We start from the raw sequence: 12,299 nt of genomic DNA, 5'->3' as shown, positions 1-12,299 counted from the left end.
CTGTACATGTTGTTAATTAATATTACAAAGTACTTATATCTATAATTACACTGCAACAAGGACACCTTAAAATAAAGTAAGACCTGAAAGTCTTACAGGTTTGATGAGTAAATGATGGCAAATTTGTCATTTTTGGTTGAACTATACCATTAAGTGCTTCTTTCTTTCTGCTGGGGTTAATATGTTTGCTGGATAAATGAGCTTTATTGTGTGTTTCTGCTTTGTTGCACTGAGATCTCTATCAGACTGTAAACACTAAACTGAGTCGACGCAAATAAAGTCAAATAAAGAAATGCCACGTGGGAATACTTTACTTAAATTACAACACATTATTGTGATGTTTTGCATCATTTCTGACAGTCTTGTGTTGTATTGTAGACAGAGGTGTGGTGCGTTCCTTTGAAAAGTTGTTCTGGGGCTTAATTCAATAAGAAACAGAGATCCTTTCCTGGGAAAGAGCCTGTTTGATTGCTCAGAAAAGATAGCAGTTTGCGGTCAGTTTCATCATATTTCATGGCTTTGATACATGGCATTGTGTTGTATTGTGTGGTGTTATAGTTTAAAACTCTGAAATACAAAACCCCACTGTTACACAAACTGATTTCCCCCTTGTTGTAAGTTTTTTTTTTAAATTCATATTGCCAAACATACACCTAAATCTCCCTCCTTGAATACAGAAGAAGGAGGAGTGCTGTCAGGATATAAAGCTGAACACAACACAGACTCTGATTTTCACTTGCTCCCACTGAGACTCAAAAGGCAGAAACAGCTGTGAGACATGAAAGGTGAGAGAAAAAAAAAAAAAAAAAAAATCACTCTTTCTGTACAGAAATAATTATTCGGACAGTGCCTAACCTAACAAAATTGGCAAATCATAGGACCTGATAAACATTCAGGGACAAAATACCATTCAGATTTTGCTTGTGTGCCTTATAATTAATATAGTTTTGAATACTATAATATTTATTTTGGTAATATTTTATATAAAATGTTATTTATTTTACAGTTAATTCTGAAACTCGTCTATTGGAAACTCACAGATACTTCAGAAATTATTTTATTATTATATTATAGAAATCAAGAAATCATCAAGAATGATTTCTACAGATTTTAAACACTAATAAAAGTATCTAAAATTTAAGAGGCAGAAGCATAATATTGTTGTTTCAATTTGTTTATATTGTGCTGGAATCTGCAGACTTCTCAGATTTTGGTAGGAAAAAATATGTGGAATTCTAAGGAATCGATTTTCGTAAAATGTGTTTAATGGAACTGAAATGACTGCGCTCTTATTGGTAGCTGAAAGAATGATTAAATTATGCTCAAGAGGAAGTCTGCAGATGTAGTTTCCATGTGGGTTATAAGTGACAGATGTGTCTCATAGTTCTGTTTTCATGAGTTATGAGGCTTAAACTAAACTGACTCAGAGCCATACAGAATGTATAATGGAATCTTCACAGTTATTATGACAGAATGCAATTACCCTTTGTGAAAACTTTAATCAGGAAAAGGTGTTGTGCTGTTCTTTGTGTTGCCGCTGGTGCTCGGCCAGCAAAAGACCTTCAACTGGGACACGCCAGGACAAACCCTCCCTCCAGATCCCATCAACCGTAAGAATCCTCGCAAGTCTCCTTGCAAGTCTTTATAATGCTGTAATAATGTGTAAATTAACAGCCTAGACAGATACCTTTAGCAACTAATATCTTTATTCCTCTCTACCTAGCGTGCCTGACTGACCAGGACTCATGTGGTTGTTGTGTGATGCAGAGGAAAAAATGGCAGTTAGAAGGATATTTAAACTCTAGTATGAATTCACTGGAGGATTCGCTGGCCAGAGCACAAAACACACTGAGAAACATAAGAGGTACACACACACACACTGCTATCTTTGAGCACAGACATCATCTTAAGCTCAACGGACTCCATGGATCTTTAGTTTTTTTTAAATAAACATTTTAAAATGAAGAGAGCAGATATTTTATATAACTAGGACAAAATAAAATTGGCAGACTTATTTGATGCGCAAACTGACTAGTCTTCTTAAAAGAAAACAATATATTGGTTAGAAATAACTGCATCTGATCCTTATTTTGCGTTTATATTTTTACATATGTGTGTCATACATGTTCTTTGTTACTCTTTAGAGAATCGAGTGGCATTTTCTGTGGCTCTAACTGACAGGAGACGTTGTGTTGGTCCAGCGAGGACGGCAATAAATGTTGTCTATCAGAGCATCTTTATCAACATTGGAGAGGCCTATAACTCATCCACTGGTGTGTTCACGGTTCCACGGTCAGGCGTGTATAACCTGGCATTTACCGTGTTCAGCGACGCAGGCTCACCGGGTGCACTGCTCTCCGTCTGTGCCAGTATCAGGAGGAATGGTGTGGCTCTAGCAGCACTTAGGGAGGTGTATGCTCAAGACCAGGAGGACCAGGCCACAGCGGTCTTACTTGCGCAGCTCGGCGTAGGAGACCGTATTACCATCAGTCTCCAACCTGGCTGCTGGCTCTGTGACGATCAGAATCATTACAACACATTCAGTGGATTTCTGCTGTATGCTACAGAGTGAAGCACACAAACTATATTAGTGAGGAGCTTTCATAGATGCAATGGTTTTCATACTAGGATCATTTATCCAAAACCTAAATATCACACAAACCTTATAAAACTCGATTTGGAAAATTTTATTTCAGTTTGCGAGAATCACTTTTGTTTTTTTAAGTTTTAAATTTAAATGTAAAACTTTAAATGTCATCACATGTTGCTTTTCAGCATGTTTCAATATACTTGTAAGGGTGGTTTTCAACTATTTGACACACTCTCTCTCACACACTTATTGTAAGATAGAAGAATGTTGTAAAAGGCACATATGTTGAACTAACATTAATAAAATGTTGAAATTTTTTAATTGTTTTTGTCGTCATTTACTTTCTCCTTCCCTCAGTATTTCATCTCTATATAAAATGTTTGATTGATACTGTATACCCATCCTTTCTTTAACTATATTTACTAATTTAAAAATGCCTCTTATATTATTTTAATATTATGGTTTATGTACAATAAGTAAATGTAACAAAATATTCTGACATCAATGGCCTTGAGGTAACACAAACCAAAAGGTAAAAGTCAATTCACAAAAAACAAAGATCCTAAACTTCCCATATTTCAATCATTTCAATTAGTAATAATTAATCATTCAGCTATAGGTACCTATACATATTTATCAATATTTTTATTTTACTCTTCGCACACTGCGCACAACATCAGTCTATGTAGGCTAAAGTGTGGATCATTTATTATTGCTTTGGTACGAAATGCATTCAATGACTACTACTTATAAAGTACATGATTTTTTTTTTTTTTCCACTCAGACGCAAACACGACCAAAATTCCAAACTGTAAACTTATGTTGAAAACATAAACACAAAAACAATACAAAATAATACAAAAATGAATAAGACAGTAATACCATACTGAAATATATTCTGAATCAAAAAAATAAAACACTATCAAAACAATTATATGTCACCTACACATGTGTTACAGATTTGTTGTTATTTTTGTTTTTTTACAATTGCCATAGGACACATTTACTTATTGGTCACTTTTTCAAAACTCTTCACACAGTTCTCCTAACCAGCTTTCAACTTTGGCACAGTAGTTACAGTTTTTTTTTAAATACTTACACACAAAATCTTTGCTTGTCACGCAATTTCTGAAATCTGACACTCGAACACCAGAACCACACCAAATCTGCAAAAACATACACTAATTCTCGGCCTTCGACTCAGTTTTCAATTTTATAAAATACTTTTATCAAAACACAACACACAGTTCTCTATGTAACACAAAAATCTAACAGGAAGTATCTTGATTTCCTTTTTCAAACACAACCATTGTTTCTGTCTAACTACACATGGTTGATGGATTTCTTTTCTTTCGTACTGTGTAACACTGTATTCACAACCACAAATGTTTACAGTAAAAATAAATAGTGTGGTTTCAATCTTGTTTGGTTGATCCTGTATACCCATCCTTTCTTTAACTAGATTTACTATTTTAAATATGCCTCTTATATTATTTTAATATTATGGTTTATGTACAATAAGAAAATGTAACAAAACATTCCGACATCATTGGCCTTGTGGTAACACAAACCAAAAGGTAAAAGTCACAACCACAAATGTTTACAGTAAAAAATAAATAGTGTGGTTTCAATCTTGCTTTCATGTTTACCATGAATTTTTCAACATCTCTCTGCTGATTACTTTCAATATTGTACACAAATATTATGGCAAAGGTGTTTGCAGTGTAAGACAAATGTTTGCTTTTGAGATGTGTTTGTGATATTTTGAATCCAGTGCTTCATTTTGCAAGAGATCTGAGGCATTTTGCATGTTGTGTGTGCAATTCTTGAATTTGTGTGTAAAGTTTTGAAAAAAATGAGGCAAAGTTTTATAAATGTGTATAAACAGTTGAAAAAAAAAACTAAGTTCACATTCAAAATGCACTAAAACTACCAAAACACTTCATACATGTGTCAAATCAACTCATTCTTCCAGAACAATAGCAAAAGTTGTCATTCAACATACACTTTGTCACTTATAAAACAACAAACTAAAAAAAAAACACCAACAACAGGCAGCATTATACAATGTCTGCTTTTGTAAAATGTCTTTAGAAAGCAAGAATAATTCACTAAACTGTGTTACAGTCCATATTTTGGTTGTCTCTATTTATGCCATTATGGCTAATGTTGATCAACTCTTTTTCCTGAGTGGCATCAGTAGTCTAAACCAACACACAAAATGCCAGTTACTCTCATTTCCCATTTCATTCTGCCATATGATAAGGCTGAAATTTGAGAAACTTTTGTGTGGTTAATATTTTTAACATTACGCAGCTGAAGTTGGGATGAACCATTTTAAACCAAACAACACAATACACAAACATGTACTATTTTTGATCTCACTAAAGAACAAAACATTACTGCTCCATTGATAATAATGCTGTTGATACACCCATAACGGATAAGATCAACCAGTTGTTCACACAAACACATGTGCAACCAGACCCAGCTGACCTACTGATTCTCTTGTCCCTTTTTCTGTTTTATCAGTTCTCATCTCCTCATAACACACATCTGGGAGTTTATTGCAGTTCCTTGGGATTTTATATTAGAGCAGCTATGTGTACAAATATGCACACACACACACACATACACACAATCAAGTTTGATGGACATCAGGGTGGGACGGCCCTCTGTGCCTGACATCAACACAAATCAAAGCTATAAGCACCAACAATGAACACCTCCACCACACAGTAAGCAGGACTCTTCATATGTTCAAAGCCAGTTTGAGTGTTTAACAGGGGTGTTTTTGCCAATAAGGAGTGCCATTGCTGTGAACTTAAAGGACTTGAAGAAACCTAAACACCGCCAAAACCAACAAAGCTATTTGACTGGAGTAAAAGGTTACACTAGGTCACAGAAAAGGTGAGTATTCCAAAGAAAATGTGTGTATATATGATCAATTATTCTTTTTAGGCTGGAAACAGCTTTTTAGATTTGTGATAGAAGCTTTCTCATCAAAGTCACCAAAATAGTTTTGATGACAATAATATAATTCACTTAACACCAATGACTAAAATTCTAGCATGAATGGTAATGCTATTTTGAATATAAAGCTGCAAATAAATTTGGAGAAATTTACATGTATATAAGATTTTGAGTATTGAACATCAGTAAAATAAGCACATAATTTCAGACTTGGTTGTTTTGAATCAGGATCTGCTACTCTTGAAGAGGTTCCTCTTGTGACTCAAACTGAGCTTTGAGTTCAAAGCTGAACAAAGTACCTCAAAATTATATTAAAAGCTCAAGCAGAAATGTGTCATTTTCAGTTTTAAAATACTTTCCAAAAATGCAAAAAAAAGTGCTACATGTAATGCATTTGGAGATTGCTCAGATTGGAGCAACCCGACACAGCAACAATGGTTTAACGATACAGCAACGATACTCTTTTTGTTGATACAGTTATGGATATAAAGTGTCATCACATGCAGTTGTTCACAAGGTGTACATGCAATAAAGAGCTGCTTCATAGTTGACTATAAACTTTTGTTTCCTAAAAATCGAGGAAATATATCCATCACATAGAGTGTTCTTTTTTCTGTTTTAAATAAACATTTGCTGATAATTTACTCACCACCATGTCATCCAAGATGTCCATGTCCTTCTTTCTTCAGTCAAAAAGAAATTTAGGTTTTTGATGAAAACATTCCAAGATTTTTCTCCTAATAATGGACTTCAATGGGCACCAAACGGTTCAAGGTCCAAATGACAGTTTCAGTGCAGCTTCAAATGGTTTTAAACGATACCAGATGATGAATAAGGGTCTTATTTAGCGAAACGATCGGTCATTTAAAAAAATAAAATAAAAAAGTTTAAGTTTTATAAGCACAAATGCTCGCCTTGTTCTGCGATGCGCGTTCGTGACGTCACATAATACGCAATTACGTTGAAAAGGTCACGCTTGACGTAGGCGGACGTACGAATCTGTGTTTACAAGTTGAACGTGCAAATACTACGTCAAATGCCGTTTACAAAAAGAGGTAAAACAACAATGTCGGACGATTTTGAACTTTGAGGAGAAGATGAGTTTTTCACCCTGCCCTACCTTTTTGAACTGGAATACACAGAGGAAGAAATTAGGCAGATGGAAGAGACTGCTGTGGCGATACACACCTCTCAAGCATCAGGCAGACGAAGATCTAACGAGACGTGGTGGTGCACATGTGGCAAATGCCAACCATTGCCAACAGAGGAAGAATCTCAATGCTGCCACGACTGGACCATTTCAATCCCGCCATTAGAATCAGTCGGTGAGTCTGTTTCCATCTCGCTGCATTACCGGACAAAATGGATCCATGGATTAGCTCTTCTATTAGGAGTCGAGTCAAAATTGAGCTCGCGCGTATATAATGTGAACTGCCGGTGTGCGATACCTGTGAGTTGTCAGAGATGCGGCGCTGCGTGGCACCGAGCTTCGCGTCCGGTGTGCGACCCCCTTTAGAGGTGTTTTTGTTCTGATGGAGAAGGGTATGACAGTCTGATGGCACTGACAACACAGGATGGAAGATCCATTAGCTGTTTTACCTTTTTTTGTAAACGGCGTTTGACTTATATTTGCACGTTCAACTTGTAAACACCGACTCGGTACTTCCGCCTATGTCAAGCGTGACCTTTTCAATTGAGTATTACGTGACACCACGAACACGCAACGCAGAACAGAGCAAGGCGAGTAATTTGTGCTTATAAAACTTAAACTTTATTTTTTTTAAAATTACGATCGTTTCACTAGATAAGACCCTTATTAATCGTCTGGTATCGTTTAAAGCCATTTGAAGCTGCACTGAAACTGTCATTTGGACCTTGAACTGTTTGGTGCCCATTGAAGTCCATTATTAGGAGAAAAATCCTGGAATGTTTTAATCTAAAACCTTAATTTCTTTTCGACTGAAGAAAGAAAGACATGGATATCTTGGATGACATGGGGGTGAGTAAATTATCAGCAAAAGTCTATTTAAAAGTGAACTAATCCTTTAAGTACTGTTGCAAACAATTCAGTGCATGCGTGAACTGTCTGAATTAATCAAATTGAATCACAAACAATTTCATACCTTTTCTTATAGATTAGATCAAAAGAGTGATTAGTTTTTTAATCTGGCATCGCTAGTTCTGATTCGAAACAGCTAACAGAAAACACAAGGCATGAGTGCTGAAATTGTACCAGTGAAAATGACTCTATATTATATGGTAATCTTCATTGTCAGGCAAGGATTTATCAGTTTAAAAAAAGGTTTAGTGATGCCCCAGGGTGGGATTATGTGTTTGACCCACCAATTAAGGACAAAGGGGTGTTCGAAAACCTTTTTTTTTTTGCAATTCCATTCCATTTGGTAACTCAAATGACACAAGAAAGTACATGCAGCTTAAAGAAAATGTTCAGACTGTAAAAAGATGAATCTTGTGATTGCATTCATCTGTGTGTTTTCAAGCACTGCTGGATGTTAAGATGAACACCGCAGTCATCAGTGTGTGTGTGACGGTTGTGCTGTTTGTCACCCGAGAGACAGCCAGCATTTCTCCAGAACTTCAAGCAGCAGCAGGTCTGAATGTTTCATTCTTTCTCTCTCTTTTCTAACTAGACATCACTGACCCCTCGTCCCTCTCTCTTTCAGATGCATGGCAGGGCTCTCTGCCGTGTGGAGGCTGGAACTGTGAGTGCGCGTTCAGTAAGCAGAGCTGCTGTTGTGCAGCTGCACAGATGGACAATCTTGAGGAGTACATTTTTAATCGCCTCATGAACGTCTGGACTGCACTGTTAGAGCTTGAGAAGCACATTATGGAGACAGCAGGTCACTCGACTCCTTCTACAGATCACACTGTGTTTATCTGATGTTTATATGACACAACTTTATGTACATGCATGAATCTGTTGATTCTTATTTATCAAAAGTTTACGTTTCTCTGTTTGTTATTGCAGGTGGCAGAATGGTGGCATTTACTGCAACTATGTCTCAGATGTCTGGATGTTTTGGCCCCTTTACTTGTGATGTGCCCATTCCCTATGGCAATGTCACACTCAACCACGGCAATGGATACAACCCTGCACTAGGTACACAACACCACCTCTATCTCTCTATCTCTTAAAGGGGACCTATTATGCAAAATTCACTTTTACATGGTTTGAACATAAATGTGTGTTTGCAGTGTGCGTACACAACTACTCTATGGGGCCGTTCACATATTGCATCTTTTGAGCACTCAAGTGCGTTATTTCAAAATAGAAGATGCGCTCATGTTTTCCAGGTGCATCGAGATGAAAAATTCTCAACTTTTCAGAATGCCGCAAGTGCACCGCAGGTCATGTGACAAGAACCAACCAATCAGCTCGGCCTTTCCGTTACAACAATGAAAGCTCAGCCGAACAGCTGATCATAGCTGTACAGGGCGGGTTTTTATTTCTCATCTCCATAAATATATCTAGTAGTAGAACAAATGCAAGGGCTAGAAATCAATTTATCCATCGCTGAAACTTCCTCATCATCGTCACAGTTCATGATTGCATAGCAGCGTCAGACGCCACAGGAGCGCAAGCTCCTGAGCGCTTTGGAAAGAAGGAGAAAGTGGCACAGCCATGCTTTTTTTAGATGCGACATTTGAATTGCCCCTATAATAATAAAAATCCACCCACTCCTTTTTTTATCCCCATAAATCATAAGCGGTGTTTCAGAACAAGCTGTTTTTTGACGTCAAAAAATGCCTAGGCCCCACCCACGACTGCTGACAGACTCTGCCGTATTAGCATAAGTTGCGTCCCAAATGACGCACTATACACTATGCACTTATACACTATGTACTTGTGCACTATGCACTCATCCATGTAGTGCATGAATTATATAAGGTTATTTTGTCATTTAATAACGGAGTTCGATCCTCCCTACCCCTCCACTACGTAATTAAAGCTGCGACAGTTGAGTGCACGAAGTGTCCAACATTCCACACTTCGTTTTTTCCGTTAATTTAGTGCATCATCCGGGTATTTAAAGTGCACTTTTTCTTTTTGGAATTTTCAGTGTGAACGCACTACTCACACTATTTATACTTAAAAACGTCATAGAATAGTGCACAAGTACGCAAATTGGGACACACCTATAGTTTCCGCCCTGAGCGAATTGTACACCGTCCACCATTTTCTCCAGGCTGGAGCAGCTGTAGCGACAAGAATGTCTCTTAAGCAACTCTTGTGTTTTGTTGTTGGATGTAAGAGTGAACATAACAGTCTTCATGTACTCTAGACAGCAGAGCCGCTGAAGATGCAGTGGATTAGTTTTATTTTTGAAGGGAATGCGCCCCCATATATCTAAATTCGTTTATGTCTGCGCGAATTATTTTACACCAGAATGATTTCTACAAAGGGACAATACAAAAAAACACAGGTTTTGCTAAAAAGTTGTTACTCAAGGATGAATCACTACCAATTGTTCATGATCCAGCTTATAGTCTCCGAAGCGATACTGGTTATGGCAGTAATTAACGGGAGAGCATGCACTTTATTACAGTTCATCTGAGTTGTTTTACGGATATAAAGTTTACCAGGTTTGCCGAAGATTTTAATGCGCACTTCTTGTTCTGTGTTTTATTCAGCGCTTACTGTGATTTTCTGGAGTGAAAACACTAACAGATGTGTCATCTTTTGTGTGAAGTACAATAAACTTCATACAACTCATAAGTAAAGTTTTGGCTATCATTCAGACAGGGTCCCCTACAACAGGCTTGTACTAATAGTGGATAAAATAAGATGACAACATAAGTTATAACCGTAATTAAACTAAACTACACCTGTTCTCCATGCAGCTTATATGCTCTGTAGGCATCATTGTCCAACTCCGGTTCAAACTGAACACCGCTACAGACAATTTCTGACATTTTCAGTGCGTGAGATTGTCTTGTTTTGTTGTTGTCTGCATGCTGGAGCATGAGCTCTTGAACCTCCACCCTTTTCTTGAAAGGGGGCCGGAACAACAGCTCATTTGCATTTAAAGGGACACACACAAAAACTGTTTTTGCTCGAAAAAGTCCCAATTTTAACATACTATGAAAAATAATCTGTGGGGTATCTGGAGCTAAAACTTCACATACACACTCTGGGGACATCAGAGACTTATTTTACATCTTGTAAAAAGGGACATAATAGGTCCCCTTTAAGTAAGTCAACAAAGCTTCTCTGGTAAAAATATGTAATACAGGCAAAGAGTATACAGTACTTATAGTACTGAAATAAACAATACAAAACATAGATAAAGAAATTAAAATAAAGATACAGGCCCATAGGATGTGAAGGAGAAAAAAGGGATATGGTAAAAAAACAAACAAACAAACACACAAAAAAATTACAACACAATGAGAAAACAAATAAACAAACTAATACTTTTTTTAAATGTTAAAATGTTAAAATTAAATACACTATTAATATATTTGTAAAAAAAAAAAAGTAAAATATATAAATAAATACGCTAATAAAGAATAAAGTAACAAAAATCAATGTTATAAAACATATGGAACAAAATTAGAATAAATAAATCAATATTTTTAAATTAAATTAGAATGTATAAATAAATATGCTAATAATATTAAATACAAATTATTTAGAATAAATAGATCAACAAATACACTAATAACATATTTAAGGAACGTTATTAGTGTACACATACAAATGTGGTAATTTGATATGATGCATCTCTTTCTCTCTCTCTCTCTCTCACACACACACACACACACAAATGTATTAAAATGCACAGATAATCAATCTGTGTCTGACTCACTCAGGTATCTTCACGGCTCCTTGTGCGGGCGTTTTCTCCTTCAGCCTCACTGTGTACTCAAACAAGGGATCTGAAGGACAGCGTTTGTACCAGCGGGTGGCACTAGTGAGACAGGGCCGTTCTGAGGCCGCTACGTGGGAGGACAACAGAGAGGATGCCGAAGACAGCGCCACCCAAACTGTCCTGTTCGGTCTCAGTGCTGGAGAACAGGTTTATGTACAGCTCCTGTCCGGCAGAGAAATCTGCGGGGACATGTGGGGCCAAAACATCTTCAGCGGATACTTGCTTTATCCTACTGAGAGCTAAAACAGCACAAAATGGCTGCAAACACATCCAAACAGACACACTGACAGTAATGTTTTCATTATGTTCAATAGATTAACTAGGACTAGTGGAGACAAACTCATTGTTATGGCCTCTGTTTACTCTTTAAGACATATACACCTCTCTCTTAAGAAATAAATTCATTCAGACATACATTTACACACATGCAGTTGTATCACAGCAGATTTTTTTATTTTTTTTTCCACACAGTTGCAGGCTAATGTTAGGAATTCATTTAATGTTACTGTCACTTTTGGTGAATTAAATCCATGCTGAATAAAATAATTATTGCTTTCAAAGAAAAAACGTATTTGACCCCAAATTTTTAAATGATAATGTAGTGAAACCCTCATTTGTGTGTAAATGGGTAACCACACCCAGAGCCACTCTGTGTTATCTCATCTCACATCAGACCAGTGAATGACACACACCCCTGCGACTGATGAATCTCAACAGGAACAAGCTCAGCGTGAGACCTCACTTCAATGTGCTGGTTTACAAGTTAACACAATGAACAGCATTTTATGAACTACAAGTAAAAGTTACTTGATTTCCAACATTAGATACTTAATATGCCTATA

The 12,299-nt window shown here is 36.7% G+C and overlaps 3 protein-coding genes across 3 annotated transcripts in view; 2 read left to right on the top strand and 1 right to left on the bottom strand.

The window, feature by feature from the left end:
• Positions 1–12,299, bottom strand: part of ftr84 (finTRIM family, member 84) — a 31,193-nt gene that overhangs the window by 17,976 nt on the left and 918 nt on the right. The gene's annotated exons all lie outside the window — the stretch shown is intronic.
• LOC125266378 (cerebellin-1) lies at positions 21–2,911 on the top strand. The gene is made up of 4 exons (XM_048186964.1): positions 21–785; positions 1,506–1,610; positions 1,724–1,864; positions 2,145–2,911. Exons 1-4 carry the CDS (start codon positions 779–781, stop codon positions 2,570–2,572), a joined length of 681 nt encoding a protein of 226 aa, XP_048042921.1. The 5' UTR covers positions 21–778; the 3' UTR covers positions 2,573–2,911.
• On the top strand, positions 5,322–12,164 carry LOC125266377 (cerebellin-2-like). Its single transcript, XM_048186963.1, has 5 exons — positions 5,322–5,500; positions 8,065–8,175; positions 8,248–8,424; positions 8,553–8,684; positions 11,399–12,164. The coding sequence occupies exons 2-5, from the start codon at positions 8,082–8,084 to the stop codon at positions 11,698–11,700; spliced, it is 705 nt and encodes a 234-aa protein (XP_048042920.1). The 5' UTR covers positions 5,322–5,500; positions 8,065–8,081; the 3' UTR covers positions 11,701–12,164.

Source organism: Megalobrama amblycephala, linkage group LG4 (assembly GCF_018812025.1).
Source record: "Megalobrama amblycephala isolate DHTTF-2021 linkage group LG4, ASM1881202v1, whole genome shotgun sequence".
NCBI classification, from domain to species: Eukaryota; Metazoa; Chordata; class Actinopteri; order Cypriniformes; family Xenocyprididae; genus Megalobrama; species Megalobrama amblycephala.
This window is presented reverse-complemented; position numbering and strand designations above follow the sequence as displayed.